General features: G+C 37.9%; 1 protein-coding gene across 1 annotated transcript in view; it reads left to right on the top strand.

Annotated features, from left to right (window-relative positions):
• The window catches only part of PTPRN2 (protein tyrosine phosphatase receptor type N2), a 636,053-nt gene that overhangs the window by 54,819 nt on the left and 568,974 nt on the right, over window positions 1-12,260 (top strand). The window contains exon 2 of the mRNA XM_066551162.1: window positions 12,055-12,105. Coding sequence (XP_066407259.1) covers window positions 12,055-12,105 — 51 coding nt within the window. The remainder of the gene's footprint in view (window positions 1-12,054; window positions 12,106-12,260) is intronic.

The following is a 12,260-nucleotide window of genomic DNA, read 5'->3' as shown; positions in this document are numbered from 1 at the left end:
TTGAAAGAATGCTTCAAATGAGGTTGCACATTAGAGGAAAAAAAAAAAAATTACTCCTCTGGGCATAATTTTGATATTCTTGTGCCTTTACTTCTGCTGCATGATGTATAGATTGTAGAATAGAGTAAAGGTTACAAAGCTTTGGATTTTTAGGGTGATTTATTTGTTGCTTTTTTTGGTGTTTGTTTTTTCTAAGGCCTTCTAATTAGGGTATTTTGTAAGCACTGCATTGATGTAGAAAGCATTGCATACACATTAATTCTTGTTTTCTGTAGAGTATTGGATTCAGGAACAATGCAAAATTAGATTTGTAATATATTCATCAAATAGAAAGTCTCCAAGTATAGTTTTAAACATAAGTTTTAATGTTTTGGCTGGAATTCAAATCCTGAAGGAAGAAAAAATATTTTTTTGAATAATACTGGTTCATTAGAATAATTTAAGAATTTTTAAGAGGGCTCCCATATGAGGTGCCAGACTGATTCTAAACCTTACTGAATATCGTGTCTCAGAGAATTATGCAAATGCTGGTCAACTGAAGACTGAAGACTCATGTGTGGAACTTCATGAAATATTAACATCAAGAATTTTTTGGTGGAAAAAACAAAATCAAGTCTTTAATTAATGAATCTTTGGAATCAACTTGCACAACTATCAATGGGATTATTGTAAAACAACTTCTGTTCTCAGGATGCCTCCAAGAAATTAGAGAGTCCCTTTCTTCTAAATTCTCAGAAATCCCTAGACAGAGTCCTGTAAAGTCAGTGTAGGATGCTAGCAGGGAAATGCAGGGCTGTTCTTATCTCTGCCTCTGGCTTATCTCTGCACCTTGGACTTTTTATCACTTTTAACACATCATGCATTACAGACATTTCTGTGGAGATTATTCTCCTGCACTTCTTTTCTCAGACCCTCTTATTTTCTCCCATTTCCTCTCTTTTCTTGTAGATTTTTCTTCTTCAGTTGTTGCACAGTTCACTATTACCTCTGTTCTCCCTCAAGTATTTTCTTCTGAATTTGTACCTTTTACTGTTTCAAATTTTCTAAGTTTCCTCAACCCCCTTGATTCTCTATATTTCCATACAGGGGAAAAAAGAAAACCAGAACAAAACAAAAAAACCTAAAACCAAACAAACAAAAAATCCAAACAAACAAGAAAAACCCCCTCTGAAGTGTTGGTAATTCCTTTATGAATTAATAGGTTTCATTTTTTTTTTTCATTGTGTATGATCTAGGCTAATTATTGTTACTAGGGAGAGGCTGGATTCAGCAGACAGAACCAGCTCTGGAGTTCAGAGCAGCTTGGTGGAGCAGTGGAGGAAGCTGGGAGGAAGTTCCTGATTGGTGAAAAGAGATGTGAAATTCCCCATTCCCTTCTGTTTTCCATTATGTGCCTTCTACCTGGTAACTCTCAGTAGCAAAGAATATCCAGGAGAGGGTAGGGAATGAGCACAGAGAAATCTGTAAAATGGAATTAAAGTTTGCAAAGGAAAAACAGCAAAGACAAAAAAAAAAAAAAAACAACTTAAAGAGAAAGAAAAAAGGCATTTGGACCCTAATTCCCTGCTCAGATACTTCAATTCCATCAAAATCAACAGGCACTGGAAGCTAGGTTAATTATAGCTGGTGTCCCTATGGCTGCAGTATAGCAAAGGCTTTTGTCTTAACAGAGAAAAGCACCTATATCAACTCCTGACAGCATCCAGCCTTCAGATTTTTTTCCTTCATAAATGGATTTGCTCAAGTGCAGTTTCTCCTTGGTGGTTAAAGGAGTGCAACAGATGAACTTCTAGAATCTGAGAGGTTTAGTCTTCTAATGATCTTTTTCTTTTTTTCCAGACAGAGAAAAATAGTCTTTTGTGTACTTTTTAGGAAGGAAACAGAAGATGAATTCTGGTGTTACTCAGCATGAACACTATTTGTCATATTTCAGAATCATCTCTAATTTTCTTGGCTTCCTCCCCAAATTGCTTTAATCATTAGGCTTTTTCTTAACTACATCTCTGATGTGTGTCATTATTGTGGCTGCCTCTCAACAACTAGCCTAGGGAAAAATACATCTCACTGGTCTCACAGAGTAGGCAGAGCTGCTTCACAGACACAACAGCAGGATGTATTCTAGGACAGCTGGCTCTACTGCCAGCCTCAGAAACATCAGGGTGAGTCAGGAGTAATTAGAGCTCAATTACTGGTCAAAATCAAGACCATTCACTCTCAGTTCCTTCCAATAGGTGTAATTTCACAAAAGTAAGTAGAAGCAGATCATTTAACTCTGTGATAAATTTAAACATCTGTCTGCAATGGGTTTTGAATCAATACAGAATAGATTTAATTCTTTATCAGCATAGCAAAGCATTGTCCTAATTCTGTCCCTTGTCATTGTGATGCCCATGTAGGGGTTTCAAACACAACAGCCCAACAGGACTTGAACAAAGCCACAAGGTGCTGCACGTGGATTGTTTGTCAAGACATAATTTGTATCGATAGGGACAGCTGAGTTTTGGTAGCGTTTAAAAAATACCTAGTAGATAAACAATTTTATGATTTTATTTTTTCCTGTGGAAAGGGAGTTTTGGGCATCTTAATAAGAACTGGTGGTAACTTTGATGTGCTACCAATATCCCTGTGTGACCTGTTTTTCTTAACTCTGTTCCATCCTAGAGGAGGCTGCAGCTTCATTCGCAATTCAAATTCCCAGGGCAAATTGTAGAGATAAATCTTGATGTCACAATCCATTGGATTTTACCTAATATTATTATTTTTCCCTCAAGAACTCCAAGAGACTATGACTTTCTTCATTGACTTTCATTATGTTTCTCCAGTACATGAATAATTAATGTGGATTACTCTGGACTGTTTAAACTCTTTATTAAAGAAATTACCAAGTGTATATAATAGTGTCTCTTCCATTAGATGAACACAGGTGATTTCAACACTCTAAATTAACGTTATAATGTGATTCAGAAATGCATGATAAAGGCATGAAGCTGTTTTTCCAAACAGCAATTTTTACTGTTTTCAACATCTATCAGACCTCCATATGGATCCAGAGAAATAGACAGATTTAGACCAGCGTTTGGGTCCTACCTTCCTTTTTTGGAGCTCTTCTGTAAGAGTAGCTCCCACATCCATGGGTGCTGTTGTCCAGATTAAAATTATTTCCCTGCAATAATTGACTCTGAACTAGCCCCTTGCACTTCAGACTTGTTGGAATTATGTATTTCTTTTTTCCTTCCAAGTTGTTTTCACCAAGTCCACATTGTAATTTTAACCTAAAAATTGTAACCCAGCTTAAATTAACTGTGAAATAGAGATGAAGGAAAAAGGAGAGTGATTTTTTTAAAAAGTTTGAGGAAGGAAAATAGAGGGGATCCTATGTGACAGGCACTTGGTCATACTGCAGCTCTTGATACAGGCATCTTTGGTTGAAAGATGCTGTACTGTTTTCTAAGTAAAAAAGAACATAAAAGCCAATAATAGCAGAGAGGGCCTCTGCAAAAAAATGCTCTCTGCCTTTGAAGTCTGCTTAAGGTATTGTTGGGAGTGGAATATTACCCAATATAAATATTGGGTAATTGCTTAGTTTTAGAGGCAATATAAGTGGATGAGAATTGCTGTAAATTCTGGTTATGTTTTTTTAAGCACCAAGAAGATACTCATTAAGAATGTCTGCCAAATAATGGAAAGAAAAATTTGGCACTTGTTAGAGAGAAATGAGAAACATGTCTCTTTCCTTCCTTTGATTATGGAAATAATGGGAGCTCTCCCAAAACAGAAGACATAACTTTAAAGAACCATTTAAAATAAAAAAACCCTGTCACTGGATCCAGCTCTTAAAGATTGAGTGCTGTCAGAGAATGGGACATAAGTTTCTTAACCATGTAAGTGTTTTGGATATTTTTCCTGAAAGAGTTATCTTCCAAAGCACATAACCCCCAGACAGTGTTCCTGTTCCCTCTAGCTAATGGTTCATTACTTCTTTGACCCAGCTTGTCTTAACCCTCACTGTGGAAGACATCTAGAATTATGTTATAATTAGGATTTAGAATTCACTCCTGTACTGCAATTTTGTAAAACAAGTATGCTGGAATAGACTGGCAGTCAGTGATGGGCAAAATGAGGTTGATAGATATCATGATGGCAGCAGTTCTTTCACTGAATAAATATCACAGAGGCCTCTGCAGTGCGATGCTTGCTGGCCTGTGTGCAATGGTATTGAGGAAGGCAGTGCTGGTAATGTCACACTCTGCTGAATGTAAGCTTCAGTGTTATACCTTTTGGCTGTGGATAATACCAGAAGGTTTTGCTGCCAGCAGATTTTTGTGGGCAAGGATGTTGTACAGACAATGACAGGTAAAAAAAAATCAGGCTGTTTGTTGATGTATTTAAACAGTGAAATGGAATTTAGTCCCAATGGTCTTCAGCTTTCAGAATCTCTGCCAGGCACAAAAGAAAGTTTTGCTTAGTTGCAGTTGGGATTTCAGTGGGTGTTGGGTGATTTTAGCTCCTGCCCAGAAATAAATTTAATTTTAGCAACTGGTGACCAGAAGGTGTTTAATTGCAGTTACTGAAGGCCTGCTCTGACCTTCAGGACATCATGTCTGCAGTTTGTGAGTACTCCAATTAACAATTGTTAATTTTGAAGGAACAGATCCTACATTTTGTATTGTAAAGATGCTGTTTTTTCCCCAATATAGGACACCAAAATGGCAGAAATCTTTTGTTTGGGGCTGTGTTACTCGAGTAAATCACATTTGACCCCTTCTGTCACAATGGTAAAAGATTTCAGTCATGATTGTAAGAGATAATGTTTTAAAATTATCTTCTCTTTATTCTACAAGAATTGATTCATCTCCTTTTTTTACAATATAAATAGTGTTCAGTATAATTAAGTAGCAGTGGAGCTACTTGTTTGGCAGATTTTATCTGTGCTCCCCATTTTCCTTTGAGTGAATGGCGGTCTTGCTAAAGAAACAGAGTTAGACAATGTAGCAGTGAGAGAATTGTAATTTTTCAGAAGAGATAATGCAAGTTCTTTAATGTTTACTGTGAAAAAATGACAAAATGGCTCATCAAATGGTAAATTATCTACTTTCTGAGCCCTGGGCAAATGCAAATGCTGTTCTAAAGGTTTCTTAGTGATGGACTTTCAGTGTCTCTTCTCTTCATGACCTGTTATTACTGCTCACATCTTCAATTATTCTTAGTAGTGACCTTTTCTCAGTGCTCCCCAGAAAAAGGCCCTACATCATTGCAATCATGGCATTAGTAATCAGATAAGCAAATAGTAGTCTCACTACAAAGCAATTCCTCTCTTTAGTGGTGAACATGCTCAGACTACTTACATGCAAAGGAAAAGATCTATTTTTTTCTTCTAAAGGCAGAAAGGACAAAGTACAGATTTACATAGTGAGAAATAATAATAACAATAATAAACACCACAACATGTCTGTACTATGTTGCCTATTTCATGCACCAATCCATACATGTTGAAGGGCAAGTGATATAAAGAATGTAACTCAAGTTCTGCTATGTAATGTCATTGAGACTTCAGAGGCAAGTCTTGGTTATAAGTTTAGTACTGAAATTTTTCCTAAATGAATGAAAACTCTATTCCATGATGAATTATTCTGGCTAGAGTCATATTTCAATATACAAATCAGTGTGTATGAAAAATGATTGAAAGAAGGGGTAAATCTGAGATGAAGGAAGTGTTAGCACCATATGGTAACACTTATGGGAAATCTTGCTTACTTTACTTTGGAAACTTTTCATGTAAACGATTGCACAGTCCTGCAATTAACCACTGCAGGGATTTCTTTTGTCATCTTTATGACTGTTAATTTGGATTAGAGTAAAGCCTGGATTCTTCACCAGGGATGAGTGCTCCTTTGTATGAAGCTTTGTACATACACATAATTAAAAAAGAAAGGAAAAAACCCTTCTCTCAAGAGTTTGCAGTATTACAAAAATATCAGGCACATATTAAACTCATAAAAGGTGGAGTGAAGAAAGAAGATCAAAGCTCAGTATATTTTATGCTGACAATATTTTTCTCACTTTCCCTCTTGGGAGAAAGAACCCCTTTAGTATTATGTGCCACTTTAATATTATTCTTGACCACATTGATTTACTGTTCTTTCATCACTTTACTATTATCTAAGCAGTTGTTGATAAACCACCACAGGCTCCAAGGGCTTGATAAAATCTCTTTTTCAGTGTAGAACATTCTGGATATCCTGAGAACCTGAGCAGACACCAGAATGTAACTGAACCCATGCCTGCTCTGAAGAGCTCTGAATTGGGGTAGCAAGACAGACCAAATCCTGCCCTTCTTTTACTTCCTGTCTCTTAGCTCTCTCCCAGTCACACACTGGAAGGGAGAGAGATGGGGAATGGTTGAATTTGGTGCTGGAAGGGAAGTGGAGGGCTCTGTGGCATTCACATTCTCTGAAAAAACTCGTTTGCCCAGGATTTTTCTCCTGGGAAGCTGAGAGGCCTCAGAAAAAGAAAACAATTCTAATCTCATTTGCTTCTCTTGTGTTGTGCCTGTCTAGAATTGTGTTTGGAGATTGTTTACCCCCAGGTGATTGTTTCATTGGATTCTGCTGTGAGTTGTTTGGACTCTGGCCAATTTGGGCCAAGCTGTGCCAGGCCTCTGGAAAGAGTCACAAGTTTTCGTTATTATCTTTTTAGCATTCAGTAAATATCCTTTCTGTATTCTTTAGTATAGTATATTATTCTTTAATATAATATAGTATAATAAAGTAATAAATTAGCCTTCTGAGAACATGGAGTCGGATGCATCATTTTCCTTCCTTTGTCAGGGCACCCTCATTTTACAACAGAGGGCACCTGTGGGCATGGATGGACTGGATGGCCAGAAATTGCCAGCAACCAACACTGATCTGGTGATCCTGCTCACCTGCAGGAGTGAAAGGAGAGGGCTCAGTGTAGTGGGGGCAGTGCCTGGGAATGGCATGCACGTGTTTGGGAGGGACAGCTGCATTCTGGTGTTTTCTTGGAGAGGAGGAGTTAAAAAAAGAAATGCTTCTCAGGAAGAGAATGGAGGAGTTTGGAACAGAAAAAAAGGAGCAAAGGAGATAAGAATGAAAATTTAAAAGGTAGGGCCAAGGAATATCCTGTTTTTTTATCATAGTGAGTGCCATAATGAATCTAAAGTAAGGAAGGCAGTTAATCAGTTGATTTTTCACAGGCAATTGGTAAGTTTTGAGTGATGAGTATATACTTAACGTTGCATGTGGAAATACCTGTGTAACCCCAAGGTTTAGGAAACTGGGATGAAATTTGCTTAAAGCCTGTGATCAGCTTGATGTTCATTTTCCCCAGACATTCTTGCAATTTTGGGTAATTCTAGACTTGTTAAGCACACATGTATGGCAGACAGATGAGGATGTCTTGAATAGATCACAGCTTTAGCAGACTGAACAAATTTATCTCTCACCTCTATTAGTGAGCAGAATATTTCTCTCTCTAACAGATGACTTCTCCCATCAGTTTTCTGCAAGAAACCTTGTTTAATTTTTCTTACCAATGTGTTCAGATTATAATTTATTATTGTTGGGCATCATCTTGGTTTTTTTCAGTTAAAGCTATCACAGTTGTGTGAATTAAGCACGTCTAAAATGTAATTATTGGACCATATTTATTAATCCTACTATAGGAAAGTAATCTGACTCACTATTTAGAGTCCTCCACAGCTGGGGCTCAAGACCCAAGGAGACATTGACCTGCCCCAGTGTTTCCTTGTTTCTTACCCTCACCAGCAGTGATGAGCTCACCCTGCAAGGTCTCCTGACCACATCTTGCAGCCAAATGTGAAATAAACGGGTAAATGTGGGGTGCACTTTCATGCTGGACTATTAAAATGTTAAAGACTGCTGGCATATTTTGATTAAGGGAACATATACTGGCTGAAGTTGTGATGGGCCAGGGGTTGTTAAGGGCTGCAGATGTGAGGAGACATGAAGTGCTTCCATAAAAGTTGTAGTAAGAGAGTGAAAGGAAAAGGTAGAGATCCTTCAATAACACAAAAGACTTAAAAGGTTTGTATTTTCCCAGTTTCAGAAGAAATGTAGCTGGTTTTGCCTGTTATTTGGCTTTTTGTTTTGATGATTATAAGACAATTTTTGATAAACAGGGAGTTTATCTATGACCTACTTTTAAATTTTAATTTAGAAAAATGCTTACAGGATTGATGGCATTCTTGGGAGAGGTGTTTAGTTTAGGATCATCATGAGTTGGTTAACGGGGGGAAAGGACAGAGAAATCAACATAATATAATCTATTTGAATCATCAGTCAATGTCAGTTTATAAAAAATATTTTCCTTATAAGAGAATTTTTACAGTTTTTTCTAGATGAAGTTCAGGTGACTTCATCTGCTGCATTGACTGTCCTAACCTTCAGAGGCTCCTTGTGTAAGTCAAAACAAACAATATGTTCCAGTGCAATTTAAACTTTCCTATTATTTTCTTTTGCAAAGCAGAACTGCTGTATGATGAAGAGAAGGAGGTAGTTTTATTAGTGTCTCATGAGAAGAATAAGTTGAAAAAAAGAAACTTTTAGGTCCTGTACGCGCAGCAGTATTTTGTGATTATGTTTTGCTGCCTTTCTGAGAAACAGCACTGGAGATATAGAGGGGGAGGAAAGGGAGGCAGAAGAATTTGCAAGGCCCTGTGGAATGTCTTTTGGCTTTTGTGGCTATTTAATAATGCACTATGAAAATGTATTGTAGTATACATTATATACAGAATAGTAACCTGATTTGTCACTACTGAGATGTGGAAACCACGCAAGTGTTTATAAAGACTGCAAGTTAGGTAAGAAAACTCTTTGAATTCTACATTTAACAAGGCAATGTCTGCTGGATAATTATGTGGAGACTTTGTTATTTCAGGGCTGCTGTGTGAAGTGAGATTGAGGCTTTAGGTGTTTTAAAGTAGTGTATCAACAGTTTATGTGTACTGGGAGATTTTTTGTGGTAGGGAGATATTTTTGATAAAAAATGCAATGTGATTTTACTCCCATAAGGCATGAACTGAACTAAATCTATTTTGGAGATGATACCACTTCACTCTTCAGAGCTGACTTATTACCACCATTACTAATAGTGGGTAGATGGTATTTTAAATGAAATATGGTACTTCTTAGTGTTCCAGCAAATAGCAGGAGATAAATTAGTAGCTAAATTAGCATATTGACTGGTTGAGTGAAATATGCATAACAACTCTAGCAATAAAGAACTTGAAACAAAATATTTTTTCAAGGCATTTTGGAGGTCCTTGTCTATTTTAGAGTAATCCTACATGGATATAGTTTACTATGCATTGACTTTTCTAGTTTGCTCTCCAAGACATGGATTTACAAGTCTGATTGCATCAGATTCCTTGCTGCAGTGAGCATCAAATAAACAACAGTTATTAAAAGAGAAACTAAAACATGATAATGGCAGTTTTCTTTTGTGCTTTTCCTGGAAAATTTATTAGTCAATAAAGCAAAATCAGAGTTCTGTATAGAAGTAGCATGAGTGTTGATTTCTTTGTACCTAAGCAGGCTTGTTTTGTTCATTTTGTATCTGTATTTTTCTGCTTCTGAGCATCTCAGTGTATTATTATAGGATGGCCTGTCTCTGGCAGGTGGCTACAGACAGCAGGTGGTTGTAATCCCAGCTCCCACGTGCTTCAAATCAGTAGAGTCAGGTGAACCTGTCACTGTTTTAACTTGCCACTCCACTAGAAATATTCCTGGCTGCATCTTCTCCTCTGACACCTTTTGGCTCCACAGCACTGCAGGATGGGAAATAACTACAAAACTGCCTGTCTTCCCTCCATCACAGGACAAATTCAGCAGTATTTTGCTAGACACAGATATTTCAGATTTCTGGTTTTAATTCTTTTTTTAGTTTCTCTCAGGGAAAAAATGGAATACTGATTTTTCCTAGCCTTAAAACTTTTTTTTCTAGAAGCGTTAACTTCAGATTTCTGGAAACAGGAACACTGAAGTATACATTTCCAAGACTAGTTTATTTGGTGCTTGAAGTCTTTATTTTTTTTCTTTCTGCAAGAATGCCTTTCTAAAGTGAGCATTGCTATTCTTTTAATTAGGCTCTTGTTCTGTGAGCTCTGTGTGGATGTGTTTTGGTCACTGCCTCTCATTGTTCTTGTCTGATGCCCTTTATGAGTCAATGTACAGCTCAGGCATCCTCCTGCTTGCCTGGGTCGGTAGCACGGCTGCAGTCAGGTATCTTCAGTGAGTTTCCAGACACTGTTTCAGGTCAAATGGTTCTTACAGCAGACTTGTCTGGAGCAAAGTCATCCACATCTCAAGAATGTTACAAACCACAGTGTACCCCGGGGCATGGGTAAAAGGATGATAGAACTCTTTTATTCGTGTGCATATTGTAAATCTGTGTAAGGTTATGTGTATGTGGTCTTTGCAGGCAGGTGTAGGATGGATGTGAAGGACTCTGTTGGTTCTCCAACATGTCTGGAATTCACATAACTGGGCTCAGACCTAGCATGTGCTGCTAAATCCTGCTGAGACACATAGCATATTAGTTCAGGCTTAATGATGTGCTAATACAGTTATCTGCTGAAAGGCTTTTCAGAAATTCCTAAGTCACTCTATCTCACCAAAACTTTTCTTTTAGCAGGATTAGGAGCCAGGAAATTCATGGTCAGAGGGTTCTGAGCCTTTCAGTTCTTTTTCTGAGGACATCTTACATAATCCACTGGACTCCCTGGTGATTAGAGGTGCTGTACTTTGGGCTTTCATGGAGATAGGCATGGCTGGGGAGAGAAGATTTGCTCATTTATTTGGATTTGCTGTAGTTCCTGGCTGGTTCCTTGATGCAAGGGATGTGGAAAAGTTCAATATTGCTTAATATAACTCCATGTGGCCATTTATAAATAAGATGTTTTCCAGGAAAATGAAAAGGCTTAATTGTGAAAATGTGGTTTTAAGGGCAGTGTTTGTGTCCAACACACGGCTTCATTCTTCAGATTTGCTCCAGTCCTAGCCCTTTAGCTTTGTCAGAAAATAGAGAAACTTCTGGTGAGGTAAACAAAGTGAGTGGCCTTAGCAGTAGCAGGATATTTCACTGTGCCTTTGGACCTGATCCTTGTCCCTGTGCCCCAGTGTGGAGTGACCAGAGCAGAGGCACATCTTGCCCTCTTCCCTGCTACCTTCACAACTATCAGCAGGACTCATTTTGGTTGAGGATAAAAGCAAGAATCACTATTGTCCCAATGCCTGGTTGGGTGACACCAAGGGAACAGAACAGTTTTGTGACAAGGTAACAAAATACTTTATCCATGCAGATGTGTATGAGTGAAAGAGCTGGGATTGCCAGCCTGGATGATGTTTCTAGGGTGAAGAGTGGAGCTTGTGCTGTTAGGGGCTCATCAAGCAGCTATGGGATCAAATTTCCTATTTTAAATCAAAAAAATCCAAGGAAATTTTTCATGCACCTATACTGATTTGTCAGCTGTCTGTGAGGTATTAGGGTGTTGGTTAATTTGGAAGCCTTTCTCCAAGGAGTTAGCACTTCTGAAGTCTTAGGCATGATCAGTGGTTGCAGTTCCTAAACCCAAGCTTCATCTGAGCAATTTATAGGCTGATTTATAGGCTTGTCTTATTGCTGTGGCCACATTGTCAGGATGCTCTTGGTTTCTTGGTGTATATTCTTGCAGTGTATTGCAGCATTACTGTGCTATGGTATAATAATGTGCTCAAAATTAAGAGAACATAAAGTCCCCCAAATGACTTAATGAGAGAGATATGCATGGAAAAAGCCTGAACCTTCAGTGGAGAAATGAGGGGAGGAAAACTGCAAAGGTTATTCTGGACCTAGCCAGTTAGTAAGATGTGCTGTCTAATCAGACCTGTTCTGGACTTCCTCTACTGCCCAGCTGAAACTCCCAAGGCCAACCATATGTCTGACTTTTTCAGAGCATTAACAGGTCTTCAATATTCACTAATTATCCACCATTTGAAACCTGTGTTAATTTTTACCTTTCTTTTGTGTTTTTAGGCTGCCTGTTTGAGGATGACCTTTGCAAGTCTTTTGAAGTCTGTGTTAATGGTAAGTCTTCCAGGTTTTGCTTGCTGTTTGGTCTGTCCCCCACTCTGTAATTGCTGTATGTTTCATTCAGTAAACCAAATTCATATGTGAGTGAGAAGGAGGGGAAAAATAAAAGTACCAGGTATGACTATTCTGGTCAGCATTTATGAAAAATT

Source organism: Molothrus aeneus, chromosome 1, assembly GCF_037042795.1.
Source record: "Molothrus aeneus isolate 106 chromosome 1, BPBGC_Maene_1.0, whole genome shotgun sequence".
NCBI classification, from domain to species: Eukaryota; Metazoa; Chordata; class Aves; order Passeriformes; family Icteridae; genus Molothrus; species Molothrus aeneus.
This window is presented reverse-complemented; position numbering and strand designations above follow the sequence as displayed.